The sequence below is a fragment of the Aedes albopictus genome, chromosome 1, assembly GCF_035046485.1.
Source record: "Aedes albopictus strain Foshan chromosome 1, AalbF5, whole genome shotgun sequence".
Classification (NCBI taxonomy): Eukaryota; Metazoa; Arthropoda; class Insecta; order Diptera; family Culicidae; genus Aedes; species Aedes albopictus.
Window position 1 is genome coordinate 310,311,112 of NC_085136.1, and position 14,563 is coordinate 310,325,674.

At 41.6% G+C, this 14,563-nt stretch overlaps 1 protein-coding gene across 7 annotated transcripts in view; it reads left to right on the forward strand.

The window, feature by feature from the left end:
* LOC109402431 (multiple coagulation factor deficiency protein 2 homolog) overlaps positions 1-9,106 on the forward strand; it is a 29,160-nt gene extending 20,054 nt beyond the window's left edge. For 4 of the 7 annotated variants that reach the window (XM_019675110.3, XM_062847126.1, XM_019675116.3 and 1 more), the window contains one exon: positions 7,690-7,980. In XM_019675110.3, coding sequence (XP_019530655.2) covers positions 7,690-7,892 — 203 coding nt within the window. In that variant the 3' untranslated portion in view covers positions 7,893-7,980. Of the gene's footprint in view, positions 1-6,485; positions 7,131-7,689; positions 7,981-8,057; positions 8,292-8,373 lie in introns of those variants that run through there. The other 3 variants (XM_019675113.3, XM_019675114.3, XM_019675109.3) reach the window with 3 other exon arrangements.
* Positions 9,107-14,563: the final 5,457 nt, after the last annotated feature.

Genomic DNA, 14,563 nt, shown 5'->3' on the forward strand with positions numbered 1-14,563 from the left:
CACAGCTATCTCATGCAAATGAATCAGCTTGCTGAATATTCGCCATGTGATAGCTGAGTCGGCAGTGGCCAATCAATGCTTTGACCAGAATGCTGCAATTCTTTTTTTTTTTTTTTTTTTTTTTTTTATAGAATGAGAAAATCTGCAACAGATACCCAAGAGGTGGTTCCTCGGGTGATGTGGGGATCGACCCACTAAAAACTCATTCTCTCTCTTCCTTACCTTCGCGGTACGCCCGTTAGGGATGACTTCGAGAAGGGGGGGACCGTACATGAGTACACTCTAATAGTAAGCGTTCCACCAGCTACCGCCTTAAGTTGTTCACTCTCCCCTGGAGGCTCGGGTCCTGGCTAGTACTTAGACTACCCGTTGAACTCAAGCTCCTGGATGGGGAAGGGGGGCCAACTCAACTAGCTGTTGTTCGGCTCGCCATTTACTCTGTAGTTCAAGTACGATTCGAGAAACCGTGGAAGTAACGGAGTCCCACTTGTCCGCCCCCATACACATCCTTTCAACAATGTTGTCAGGCGTGATATCTCTACCGCATACCTCCTGCATACTCGACCTTTGCTCCACGAAACGTGGACATTTAAAGAGCACATGCTCCGCGGTCTCGTCGCAGTCTGCACACTCCGGACATGCGGGGGAGCCTGCGTGTCCGAATCTGTGCAGATACCACCTAAAGCACCCAATTCTGCTTTGACAGATTTGTAAGATACTTCGCCACCCTTGGAGATGGCTCAGTACAATACAATTTGGTTTGACGACATGACTCCAAACTATTCCAGTATTGTCTGTGTTGAGTGGCAGCCCAGGTGTGAATCTGAAGCTTCACCCAACACTTGGATACCGGAATAGCTGGCTCAGGGCCAATGAAGTCATGTGATGATCCATTGCGAGCTAACTCATCAGCCAGTTCATTTCCAGCGATGGAAGAATGACCAGGTACCCATACAAGGTGAACAGCGTTTGCTGAATTCAGCTCCTCGATTTGAGTTCGACAAGCGATAACTCTCTTCGACCTGGAGTTGGCCGAAGCAAGTGCTTTAATAGCAGCATGGCTATCTGAACAGAAGTATATTACTTTGCCCATTACGTGCTGCTGAAGTGCTGATTGTACTCCGCGCATAAGAGCAAAGATTTCGGCCTGAAAAACGGTGCAGTGTCTACCAAGTGAATAAGACTGATGCAGCCTTAGCTCAAGAGAATAAACACCAGCACCTGCTCGACCTTCGAAAAGGAAACCATCAGTGTAACATACAATGCCGTCTGCTATACTTCTCTCCAGATGTTCACTCTTCCCGGGAAGGAAATTTCGTGGAAAATGTCCTATATGGAAAATTACAAGCAATTGTAAGATCACTTGGAGCAAGGACAACTTTGTCCCATTCCCCAAAAGTGGAAACAACGAGGTGTGTGTTGAACTGCGGTTCACAGGAGTTTTCTCTAGTAAACCCAGTATCCATAGGCGGTAAGTGCAAGAAAGTGCTTCCTGTTTGAGATGAATGTGTATTGGGGAAACGTCAAAGAGAACTTCAAGCACTGCCGTAGGAGTTGAAGAGCACGCTCCAGACATCGCCATTAAGCACATCCTTTGGAGATGGCCTAATTTTGATTGGACTGAGAATCGACCTTTTGCCACCACACAAGACATCCATAGGCCAATATTGGACGAACAACAGTTGTGTAGATCCATTTGATGTACAACTTGGGTTTTAGACCCTAAGTTGTACCAAAGGTTCGCCGGCATTACCCGAAGGCCATACAAGCTTTCATGATTCTGAACTCAACATGAGGTGTCCAGGAAAGCTTGGAATCAAGTACACACTTAAATTCAGAAATTGATCTCGGTAAACGGTTTACCGAGAATCCAACAGCTGATATCTCGGTAAAATATTTACTGATTCTCGGTAAAATTTTTACCGAGATTTCGGTAAACCGGTGAACTTTGCCGAGATCTCGGTAAAAAGTTGGATTACCGAGATCTCGGCAAAGTTTCAACGACATCTCGGTAAAATTTTTACCGATATTCAGTAAAAATTTTTACCGGATTCTCGGCTGTTGGATTCTCGGCAATCCGTTTGCTGAGGTCGGCGATTTAATTTAAGTGTGTATGACTCCAACGTACTTTACCTGTTCAGTCACATTGATTTCAGAATCAAAGAGACGTAAAGGTCGAACACTATTACGGTTTCGCTTTTCCGAGAAAAGAACAATAGATGTTTTACTCGGATTTTCCGAAAGGCCATTTTGGCGACACCAACCCTCAACTACCTGGAGAGCGTTTTGCATCAGGTCGAAAAGGGTGCTGGCTGATGCACATAGCGACTAACAATGTTAGATAGCCGTCGGCAAAACCATAAGTAAAAAAACCGCTATTATTGAGTTCCCTTAATAGCGTATCTGCTACGAGATTCCACAAAAGTGGTGATAAGACTCCCCTTTGGGGGCATCCACAAACACTCAATTTCCTCAATTCGCCGCTTGACGCAATGTCGCGAGATGACGGTTTTTGAGCATTTGGTGAATCCAATTGGAAATCATTGGAGATATACCATGACTCCGTGCGGCTTCCAATATGGCATCGAAAGGCACATTGTCAAAGGCACCCTCGATATCTAAGAAAACACCCAAAACCCAAGCTTTTGAACGAATGCTTTCTCGATATCGTAAACAACCTTGTGTAAAAGAGTCACAGTGGACTTATCAGATTGGTAGGCATGTTGGTTCACATGAAGAGGCACGTTGGCCAGATGAACATCACGGATGTGATGGTCCACAATGCGTTCTAAGCATTTCAGAAGAAAAGAGGTCAAACTGATAGGTCTGACACTCTTTGCTTCTTCATACGACGCACGACCCACTTTCGGAATAAACTTTACAGTAATATCCCGCCAGGATTTGGGAATATACCCTGTAGCAAAACTGCAAAGGGGCTGTCCATTAATTACGTAAGGGTTTATGGGGGGAGGGGGGGTTTGAGAAATCTTACGCGCCATACAAAAATATTTGGGTTCTCATACAAAAAATCTTACAAGGGGGGGGGGAGGGGGTGTCGAAAAATCGTAAAAATTCCCTTACGTAATAAATGGACAGCCCCAAACAAGTAGTTGTTTCAAAACATGTTTGAAATAATCAAATCCCTTCTGAAGCAAAATAGGATAAATCCCATCTGCTCCAGGAGATTTGAAAGGAGCAAAGCTATTAAGTGCCCATTCAATCGATTCTAAAGTTATGACACTCCGAGCCGAAGCTAAAGAATCATAACTACAAGAAAAGACATCAGGTTCATCCGAAGATGTAATATCCACACATCCAGGGAAGTGTGTGCTGAATAAGCATTCCAGAACTTCCTCATCAGAGTAAGTCAGATCGCCATTTGGCAAACGAAGTTCGTTCACTCGGAAATCCTTAGATTTCGCAAGGATTTTGTTTAACCGACTGACTGCACTCAAACTGGAAACTTTTGTACAAAGGTTTTTCCAGCCGGATCGCTCAGCAGACCGGAGAGCTTTCCTGTAGGCCTTGCGAGCCAACCTGAAAGCCTCCGAATCAGCCGAACGTCGTCTGTTCCAACTCTTTTTACATTGTTTCTTGAGTTTCGCCCGATCAGAGTTCCACCAAGGGGTTCCTCTTGTGATCTTCACAGACCGTAGAGGGCATACTTCTTCAAAAGCTTTCATGATGAAGGTCGTTGTAGTATCAACGGCATCATCTAAATCACATGGAGTGTCAATGGATGGTGAGTATCCATGAAATTTAACCGCAACCAAATCAGTAAAAAGATCCCAGTTTGTTGACAGGGGATTCCTGAAACGCGATGTTTGCGAAGTAACCTTTAAATGTTCAAAAAAGATGTAGCGATGGTCAGATAAAGATTCTTCTTCTGACACATGCCAATTGGTCAGATCGTGACTAATTCTACTAGAGCAAAGCGTTATGTCTAACACTTCCTCTCTAGCAGATACCATGAAGGTTGGGCGGTTGCCTATGTTAAGTAATGCAAGATCTGTACTTCTTAAGTACTCCATCAAACTGGAGCCTCTCAAGTTAATGTCTGAGCTGTCCCAGATGATATGGTGAGCATACAGGGTGCGGCAGGAAAAAATGCGAAAAGTTCAAGGTACTATTACACGCTAAATATGGGACATATATGACTATTTTTTCATGATAGTGTATCAGTCAATGTCTATATTCTAGCACTGCAAAATAAAAATGAACATATTTGATGTTTAACATGTGATAATGTAAGCCTAATAAGCGGGTATCAATAAACTGCGCGCCCAATGGTCATTAAACAAAATGACTATAACAGTTAGAAAATTAGCTTTAATTCGATGAACAACCAGACCACACTGATCCAGAGCCATGTAGTTTCACATACTTAAAGAAATAAGTACATATATTTGATGATATTGTACAGAAAATTAAAAATTTTGTTTTATTAGATACGAAATTTAGCGACCTGTGTGCTTTTCTGCGGTTTGAAAATTCTGATTGTCTTCAGCTTCAGGCGCCGCCCTGTAAAGGTTAGTGACCAAAATGGGAAAATTTTTAATAAACTTTTCAGAAAATTTGCCTATTAGAGATCATGGAACATTGAAACATAGATTGGTTGACGTCAAATGGACGGAAAAAAGGTTTGAAGTTGAAAAACACTTTCGCATTTTTTCCTGCCGCATACTGTAAGCATCACTGCGAACAATTAGCGGAAGGCCTTTTAAAGTACAGTATGCGATGACTTGTTTGAAAGCATCCGTAGGGGATGGTTCATCATGCGGTAAATAAACCGTACAATAGACGTATTTCCTGTTGAGGTTTCCAACAGATACATCAATTGTGATAGCACATACATCTCTGGTGGTTAGTTCAGAGATGAGTGTAGCAACCATTACGTTGTTGACAAGCAAACAGGCTCGAGGCATGACACGCGAGTTTGCCATTTCATGTTTACTAAAAGTAGCAAACACCGGGTTCCCTAGATAGATATTCCTCTTACGGAAGCTGTATCAATTTGCATAAGTCTGCAAAGATTGATTGTTGCTGTTTTTTTATGCTGAAGATTGATCTGAGATATCCTAACCGTAGTCACTACCCAAACTAGGCAAGATTAAACTCTTCGCAACAACAGTACAACAAAACCAGATCGGTATCGATTGGAAAACGCCAAAGGCGAGGATACACAGAATACACTGTGTAAATCGCATAATGCGAAACCATATAGGTGAAAATTTTAACTAATTAACAACATCTTCATAATCCCGCCCTTATTTAGCCTCAAGTGAGACTAAAGAAGGGCAGCTGATTGTCTTGGAGACAATCAGAGACACAAGGTCGGAGACACAAGGTCTACTGCACCTTTGCTCCGGTTAGCGCAGTAAGGGTAACATACTGTGGAGGGCGCCCTGGTACTCCACAGGCTCCGTTAGCGGTTAGGATTTTATTAGACCCTCCTAGCCATTCATTCCTAGGCACGGTAAGCATAAAGCCGCATCACACCATGAATTAGGGGTCACCTGTTGGTGGATTCTTACCACAATTGAGACAATCGCTGCCGACACTATACAGCTATCTAGGCTGATCGACAAAAGAAGTTAATATTGATGATCAACTTCATACGGGCTCGAACAGCCAGCAATAGTATATAGTGAGTGTAATTCGGCAAAACTTTCAGAAAACACCACAAGACAAAAGTCGTACATATATGGTTTTTTTTATTGCACGCTTCTGAGCTGAGATAATAGCAAGTGAGTGTAACTATTTGCAAGTGACTGTTCCCATCCCTGAGTGGCTGTCAATGAGCTGCCTCCTATCTCTCAAGAAGTTTCAAATCTTAAGGGGGCACCAGGTCAATTTTTGAAAAATCTTGATGATTTGGAAAGTTTTGCCTGGACATGTGTGAATTGGTGTGGAAAACTTTACTAATTCCTGGCAAAACCTTACAAATTCCCTGGAAAACTACAAATTCTGTAAGGAAAATGCCTGGATCTTCCAATTGTTTGCATAATGAGACCCCAAAAATCTAAAAAATCCAGATAAATGTGAATGTGGAAGCTTGGCAACGCTGGCTACAAGATCGTCTAAATTTTGATGTCCGTGCTAGGGAATGGTTCGCGTGTCTTGTACTTGATGTTGCCCAAAACAGCCTGAGCGTGACAAATGCTAAATACAAATCAGAGAATAGTCTAAATTTCGGCGTGAGCATCGCTTCCCAAAGCCATCTGACCGTTATCTCAATTGTCTTCTGATTTTAATGAGAATGATTTTGTCCTGAAGTTCGGGCGAAGGTTAGGTGTTTTCTGCGAACTAGTTGCCACCAAGAGTCCTAGTAGAAGTTTGAATCAATCTTTAATTTTCGATTTTTGGCTGAACCAACGCACGATCTAACTGTTGAATTCCCATGCCCCCTAATGCATTTCCGATTTTCGTGTGTTTTTATCTTTCGTCCATCTTCCTCCACCTCCCGCCTCTCCCCCTCAACACAGAGGAAAGCAAAAACCAGGAACAGACCGGCCAGCCCGGCCACCAGGACAAAATCTTCTCCAACGATGAACTGTCGGCGCTGATCGACCCGATTCTCAGCTCGGACGATCACAACCGGGACGGGTTCATCGACTATCCGGAGTTTGTGCGGGCGCAGCACAAGGCGGCCGCCCAGCAGCAACAGGGGGGCCCGCCCCAGCAGTAGTAAACTCGAACATTCCTTCCCATCCCTTCCCAAAGTCTGAATCTCTCTGACCATTTAACTTTAAACTTTAACAGTACTTTTGGTAAAACTCCCGAACTATCAACACCGAGCCATATGAGAGATTTGTTGCTATTTGTGTTTGTTTTTTTTTGTTAGTATTCGGTTGTATTACTGTAATCTCTTCTATTCTCTACGTACGTCCAGTATTTTCGGAAATGTTGAACATTCCTCAGCTTTGGAATCGCACAAAATATATACTTTTTTTTTTTCTTTGGCGAAATCTGACGCGCAATTTATAATACTTGTTGAGTGATTGTAACGATTGTTCGCTTCATTTCTCCACGGGAAATTCACTAACGAAACAAGTTACACAATGTTCATACAGAGTAGTAGGTACTTTAGTAGGATTTAAAATAATTATGAAACATCGTAAAACTATGAACCAGAAGTATGAAAAAAATCCACGTAAACTAATCAATCGTATGAGAGGCATTTGACTTTTTGTGAGGACTGTATTTTTGTAACAAAAACAAAACCTAATGGTGAGAAAATGTGAAGCAAATATGTGAGATGAGTTGTCGCAAAATTGTCAAAAAAAACGACAAATACAAATTGAATGATACTGAACGCGCAATGAAATTCAAAAGGAGATTGGACATTTTTTCGGATGACATACTGTACTTAATATGTACACTTACAACAAAATTGCAGAGACATCTACGTTGTTTGTAAAGAGATAATGGTGAAGTTGACTAGTTAGTTCCAAGGAACGAACTCACCAAATTGGATGAATTCGAGCACGATATTATTGACGACGTCGATCGCGCAGCGTTGCAAAACATCAACAAACCTCATTTTGTGATCTCGCTTCATCGCTTCTTCATTGGTAACGTGCCTGGCAAGCGTATTTCCTGGATCCGCCATGTTCAAATCGACGTGATTTGTTTTTTTTCCTTTCTGTTTCCTCTGTCTATATACTAACACCCATCGCCCGAAAACAGACGACGCAAAGCACAAACATGCCGAAAAGAACCCGAAGCAACCGGAAACGACCATCTACACCGACGAGCAGTTGGAAAACATTGTCGACTCGGTGATGCGCATGATGGACGCCAACACTGACGGATTCGTCGACTATGCCGAGTATCGCCGAACCGGGGTAGAGGAAAATCGCCGCGATGACTACCCGAACGGTCGATCTTGATCGCTGTTGATCGTGTGCGTTTCCATCTTTGTTGTTCAATCCATGTTGTTAATAAAGGCACTTTTCTAACCACGAGGTGAAAGGGAAACCTAACGTCTACTAAACTTGATTCCATTTGTACTACCTTACATAAAACTACCTTGTTCAAAATTTTGACCATCCTAGAAAACGACAAATCGGACAAGCACCATCCGATGGAAATCTACACGGACGAACAGCTAACAGCCGTTGTGGAAGCCGTCCTAACCAACATGGACCACAATCAGGACGGTTACGTCGATTGGGGAGAGTACCGAACCTCGGAAGCCGAACGGCAACCCTAACCAAGTAGTGGCATTTGTTTACTAACCTTGATCGAAAATAAATCTCTTATTCAAATTGGCAGCACTGCATCACCAACATAGTAGGCTTTTACATTCCCAGAACTGAGTAACCCTAAGCAAAAATCCTTTGCCATGGATCCTCGAATTTTTCCCCACAGATACCAAAGAAGATGGCGACGATCACCACGCGGAACCATCGCCGTCGACGGAATCGCACCCGCAGGATGACGAAACGCTCCAGTCGTTGATCGATCCGATCCTGGAGCTGATGGACAAGGACCAGGATGGGTTCATCTCGTATGCCGAGTACCGACAGGCGGAGGCATCCGAATCGGCGAAGAATGCCAACTAAGAGAGAGAGAGGCGTGAACTGTGTTGTGTAGATAGGTAGCAGCTACGTGTAATAGGGTTACGTTTTAAAGGGGGCTCCTAAGAGAGCGATGGAAGTCGACAGGGTTCGAAGAGGAAAGGTATAGACAAAAATGTTCAGGTCATAGCGTTTAGAGTTTGGCAAACATGGTTATAGACCACCTCACGGCGAAATTCTATCTCTTTCGCGCTTTCAGAGAGTTTGAAAACAACAGGACCAGTACCTGTCAAATTTGACAGGTGTTGGTCCTGTTATTTTCTAATTTCCCGTTGGAGAGAAAGAGAACGATTTCGTGATGACGTCACCGTGCAATGGAGTATTAGTCGATTTGACGCCACGATAACAAACTGACAGCAGTGTTGCCAACTTCCACGCCTTTGTGTCTATTATAATCGCATATCATTTTGAGTGATCCGCAACAAGCCGTCGAAATTCCTCTTGTTCCTGTTTTCTATGAGAGAGACTGACATCACACTGAAAAACTTACCTGCAGAGGCGAAAATAAATTATTTTTACAAGTACAGATGAAAAAAGTTTCTTTGAAAGAAATTTTCATTATTTGACATGTTAAGAGCACAAGATTCTCGTATAAAAATAAACCATAAAATCCATTTGAAAAACTGTACACAATTGCTAGATTCTCCTGTAAACCGTATTTTTTTTCGATGATGTGTGTAATTGTTGTCGAATTACCGGGGTAATCTTTTAATTCGAAAAACTGACCACCATACACCCAGGGGACTGTTATGGTCTTCTTGTTTTCTTACCCCGCATTAAAATTATGCTGCTGTGTTGAAAGATAGCAGGCCAAACATGTCTAAAGGTCCAATCTGCAGAAGAGAGGCTCTCTTTGGTTTCCCTCTCTTTCGTTAATATCTCAGCTGTTCATTTGAATAATGATTATCTCCTTGCATAGAACGATGGTCAAATCCATCGTCTTTTGATTTGTACTGGAAAAGTAGTTGAAAAGTGTACCATTACATTGCAATAATTGAAAGAGAAAGTGAATAAAGAGAGCCTCTCAAATGCAGATAGGACCTATTGAAATGTTCGGCCTGATAGGTTGTCAGCTTGAGCCCTACAATTAGCCAAATAACCTTAAGATTTCCATAAGGCTCAACTTATGAAACGGCCTTTAAATAATTCATAATGATTCGGATGAATTTCATAAGGCCACTCTATGACGTAAAATCGTCTCACAGCTTGGCTTTAATTCATGTTTAGAACATGGTATTCTCAAGCGTCGGTAGTCGTGTGGATAAAACACGAGCTCGGTGATCCCGACGTTCATGGATCGAATTCAGTCTGCATCATTTTAAGATTTTTTTGTTCTTTTCATAAGTCTATCTTATGAAATTTGTCATAGCAAGCACGATCAATTTTCATAAGGTATTCTTATGTCATCCATAAGAATTAGTTATAGCAAATTTTCATAAGGCGCTGTCCATAAACTACGTAGACTTTTTTCGGCCATCTCAGACCCCCCCCCCTCCCCCCTCGTAGACTTTTATTCGTACAAAATTTTCGAAATTTGTATGGAGCGTAGACTTTGGCCAGACCCCCCCGTCCCCCCCCAAGAGTCTACGTAGTTTATGGACAGGCCCTAAGGTATTTCGATCAGGCCCCTGACACGGCCTATATCAATGCATTGGAATCATGGTAGACAGGATGTCCTGGGCGCTAATAAATAGCGCCCACTGTCAAATGCGAAAACATCAACAAATTTTTGTTTAACGTTTATTTTGGTTTGTTGATCAGTTTTTGGAATCATTTTTAATTTTTAATTAATGTACGGTAAGAGGAGCATGCGATTAGTTGAATAAAGCAACCCAACAAACACGCATTGTGAATGTGATTTCGTGTGTGGCTCATAACATCAAACAAAAGCTGCGTTTGTTGATTACACGCTCGTTTCAATTTGCACGAATATGAGTATAAGGCAGTTAGATGTTGGCTACGATAAATTTCATTGATGCCAGGGGCCTGATTTCGATGAATTTCGCTATTTTTTTTTGCTGAGTGTACGCTTGAGCCGCTGTTATGCTGGCTACGAAAACATTGCATTGGTGGGATAGGGATGCCAATTCCTTGCATACACCGCCTCGTTCATTGAACGTTGGCAACTCTATGTTTGTTTTTGTTTTGATTGTTCGATTTGTAACTGAACACAAATCCAACAAATAGTTTGACAGTGCGAATGGAAACCTCGTTAATTCTACGATTGTTGACTTCATTCCGATAGATCTCTCAGCAGCAAGGGGACGGCATGGGCCTTTTCATTTGACGTCTTAAATCAGCTGATTGTTCGGGCGTTTGACAGTTCTTCTATGAAGATGACACGTTCTTGTTAGCAGCTGTTGTTCAAGCTTTGTAAACAAATGCATGCACGGATCTGTCACATGAAAAGGCCTATTCTATTTTTTCACTATGGAGTTTGACAGGTTGGATTGTGCCTCCTTACGTGGAGCATAAATTTATGCTCCAGCCAAAATATTTACCAACACAGTCATGGATTTTGAATGTTTACCTTTTTACGAGGGATATTGGTGCAAAACGCTTGCATCACATTAGATCTCATAAAAGTGTTGATCATGAAAAAGCGGCATATTTGATAATTTTCAATTTGAGGTTGTAATGTTTAGGCAAAGTTCTTACATAGAGTGGGAATTGTTTGTGAAAAGACACATAACACCTCTTTTCGCAAACATTGTTCGCCAAAATGCGCTTTTCCTTATTTTCTCCCGCTGCTGTATTGAGTGAATATTGGTATTAGTGAGCTCTGGTTGCGCATGATAAGCGGCAACAAAATCAGATCACCATAGCACCCCCGTGCTCAGCAGTTCTGAATTTGTCGGATAGCAACAACTCTGAACATCCGGTAGTAGCGGCTGCAAGATGAGCTGATGCAGCTGCGAGTATAAGCAGGAAAAGCAGGAATCGTTTATAGTTTTAAAATGCTTCCTGTTTTTTACCTGCTTTCATTGAAAACTTACTCTGGCTTGAAGTAACCTTCTTAACGGCTCTGTCCTTTCGAAAAAACTCCTCAACGCTACAATCGTTTTTTTTTCGCTGGAGTGTTTGACCGCTGCAATGCGACTCTCCTTAAGCCAAGCACCTTGATCATTCAGAACATGCCCCAAAAATTCAATCTCTTCTGCTCCGAAATGCATTTGCGGTCTTTTAACAATATTCCATACTTCATCATACGACCAAACAGTGTTTCTACTCTTCTATCATGCTCTTCTCGACCACATCATCCAAATAGACAATAACTCCTTCAAGACCTGCTAGTACTAGTTCCATAGTATTCTGAAAAATCTATTATAGGAATAGTACTATTCCTTTGAATTCCACTAAGAATTTGCATCCTTTGACTGATACGTATTTCGACCTCAACTGTAAGGTCGTCTTCAGTGTCTTGTACTTGACTTCGACTTGCTTCGCCGACCGAACACAGAATTTCATCCACCAGCGGTAACGGGTGCGTTTCCCGAATCACTGCCCGAATTGCTTGACGCATGTCCACGCATAGCCGCACGTCACCAGAATCCTTGTTACCAACCGTTTGGGTAACAATGACTTGTGTGGTGGAAAGGCTAGCTGTTGGTTCAGAGCATGTTATTGTTATTGTTTTTTTTATTGAATATTGTATATTTATATTATTTATTTAAATGTCTAAGTGTATAATAAATGTTGGTCTCCACAGGTTTGTGTTTGAGGTATGTTTATTTTACGCTTAGTAGTTTAAGGTGTCTCTTTATTTATTTATTTGTTCATTCATTTATTTATTTAATTATTTTGTTCTGTTCATATATTCCGATTGTAGATTTGTTTATTATTCAGATGCTTTATTTATCTATTTATTTATTTATATTTATTTATTTTTTTCTATTTATTTATTTATTTATTTATTTATTTATTTATTTATTTACGTATTTACTATTCAATATTAGATGCTTTATTTACATATTTATTCAGATTGATTTATATACAATTACTAGATTATTTATTTACAAAAAAAAGGAAAACAAGTGTCCGTCAGGTTTTGTTAAGGCATTGCATGTGGCCACAATCGGAATTTTAACTTAAATTCACAAGACACCTTGATTAATATAATTTGTTTAGAGTGTAAGTGGCTGTCATCATCATCATCTTCAGATCTGTCACCAAGATGAAGAATATCTGGATGGAATAAGGAGTGGGTCCAAGGGTGGTGGAAGACGCCGCCCCCCCCCCCCTCTACACTTTCTCCACACCTCCGCCCCCTTATTGGGGACTATAAATGACATGGCGGAATTTGGAGAAGCTCTCTTATAGTTTTGGTCCGGAGAAGTGATGAACGCGACGGTCCGGTTTTGTCCGCAATATTATAAACCGGTTGAGTTCCTTGTGTTAGTGATTAAAACTTAAACTAAAAATAATCCTAACAAATTTCAATTCGATTAAATGTTAAAAATCTCTACAGCTAAAACGTCACAAACAGTATACAACATTAAAGTTTTAATAGTACGGATCTTTGTGTGCCATCACCACAACGGTTGGTTAATTAGACACCTTTCAATATAAAGTTAATACCAACTGAGTTAGGCTACCAAAGATCACCAAACGTACGAAAAGTTCGAGCGAGTGTGGTGATTTTGAACTGCAGTGTGTGAAACGGTCGGAAGTGGTAAGAAGAAAGGGAATCCTCGCGTTAGGACTACCCCGTGACGTTCCGTAAAGTCTGTACCTTACCAATGAACAATGGTGTCAGCTCGCTCGAACCCCGACCCAGTGAAAGTGCACGAATTGGTACCGCTCTCCGGACCCTGTGGAACAATGGCCGTAAGCTAACCAGGCCTAACCGTCAAGCTACCCCCCCCCCCCTCTTCTTTTATGAGGATGAGTTTGTGAAGATGGCTGAAGCAGTGAAGAAGAAGCCGAATAACCGTAAGATCACCCGAAACATCCGGAATTCCAGCATCAACAGCCTACCGGATCATCAGCAGCAGCAACGGCCGCAACGTACCGGTGAGCTCGTCCCAAAACTATCTTGTACACGAACCTTATGTAAAACCGTTACAATACACACACACATACATAACCTCGAAGTTTTTCTAGTTCCATTAATAATAAATTTGTATGGCTCCTCTGAACCACAGTTTGTATTAGTTTTGATCGTAGAAATCTTGTTTTCCGTTGTCCGTTCCGTTTTGTATTTTCCGCCTTTTTACCACACCTATATCCCAGGAATTCTCCAAGACCACCTTAACGACCCTGAGATCCAGGTAATCAAAAGAGGCCTTGAGCGCCCACCCCGGAAGCAGCCGTCGGCTGAAGACCAGCAGCTTGGGGCTTTGGCCGATTCCCGTCTGGAATCTGGCGAGCATTAGTACCTGGCTCGAAAAGAATCGTTTCAATTGGCGCCCAATGTAAAATTTAAAGAGAAAAAGTGCTTTCCTTTTGGCCTGAAGTAAAGCCCTTTTTCATACGGTCCCCCGGAGAAAATTCCACTCATTCAGATTCGCGAAATTACTTGCTTGGTCGTCAGGTCGGTATGCAGCTCGGAGATCTTAGCCAGCTTTGAAGATACGAGAAAGTGAAAAATGGAACTCCTTGCAGGTGATGATAACAAGAGTATTAAGCATCCAAAACAATCTGTGATAAGAACTGTGAATTGAGTTCCCGAAATAGTTTAAAATAGTTTATAGAAGTTTTAAAGTGTTCCATGTGTCCAGTAAATCGGTGTAAAAAATGAGTTAAAGTTTATTAGAAAAAGCGGTTAAAATATTTATTGGCTCGCCCAATGTTTAATTTTGTTTGTGCCGAACCAATATGCACGAGAAACAAATTTTGTAAATTGATTTTTTTTTTTCCTCTGGAGTGAATATGTCCCTGAATCAGAGACAAATATATTCACCTGACTAAAAAAAACCCTATGCTCATTTATTTCATACATACACTACCCGTCATAAGTACGGACTCACAAAAAGTATTGC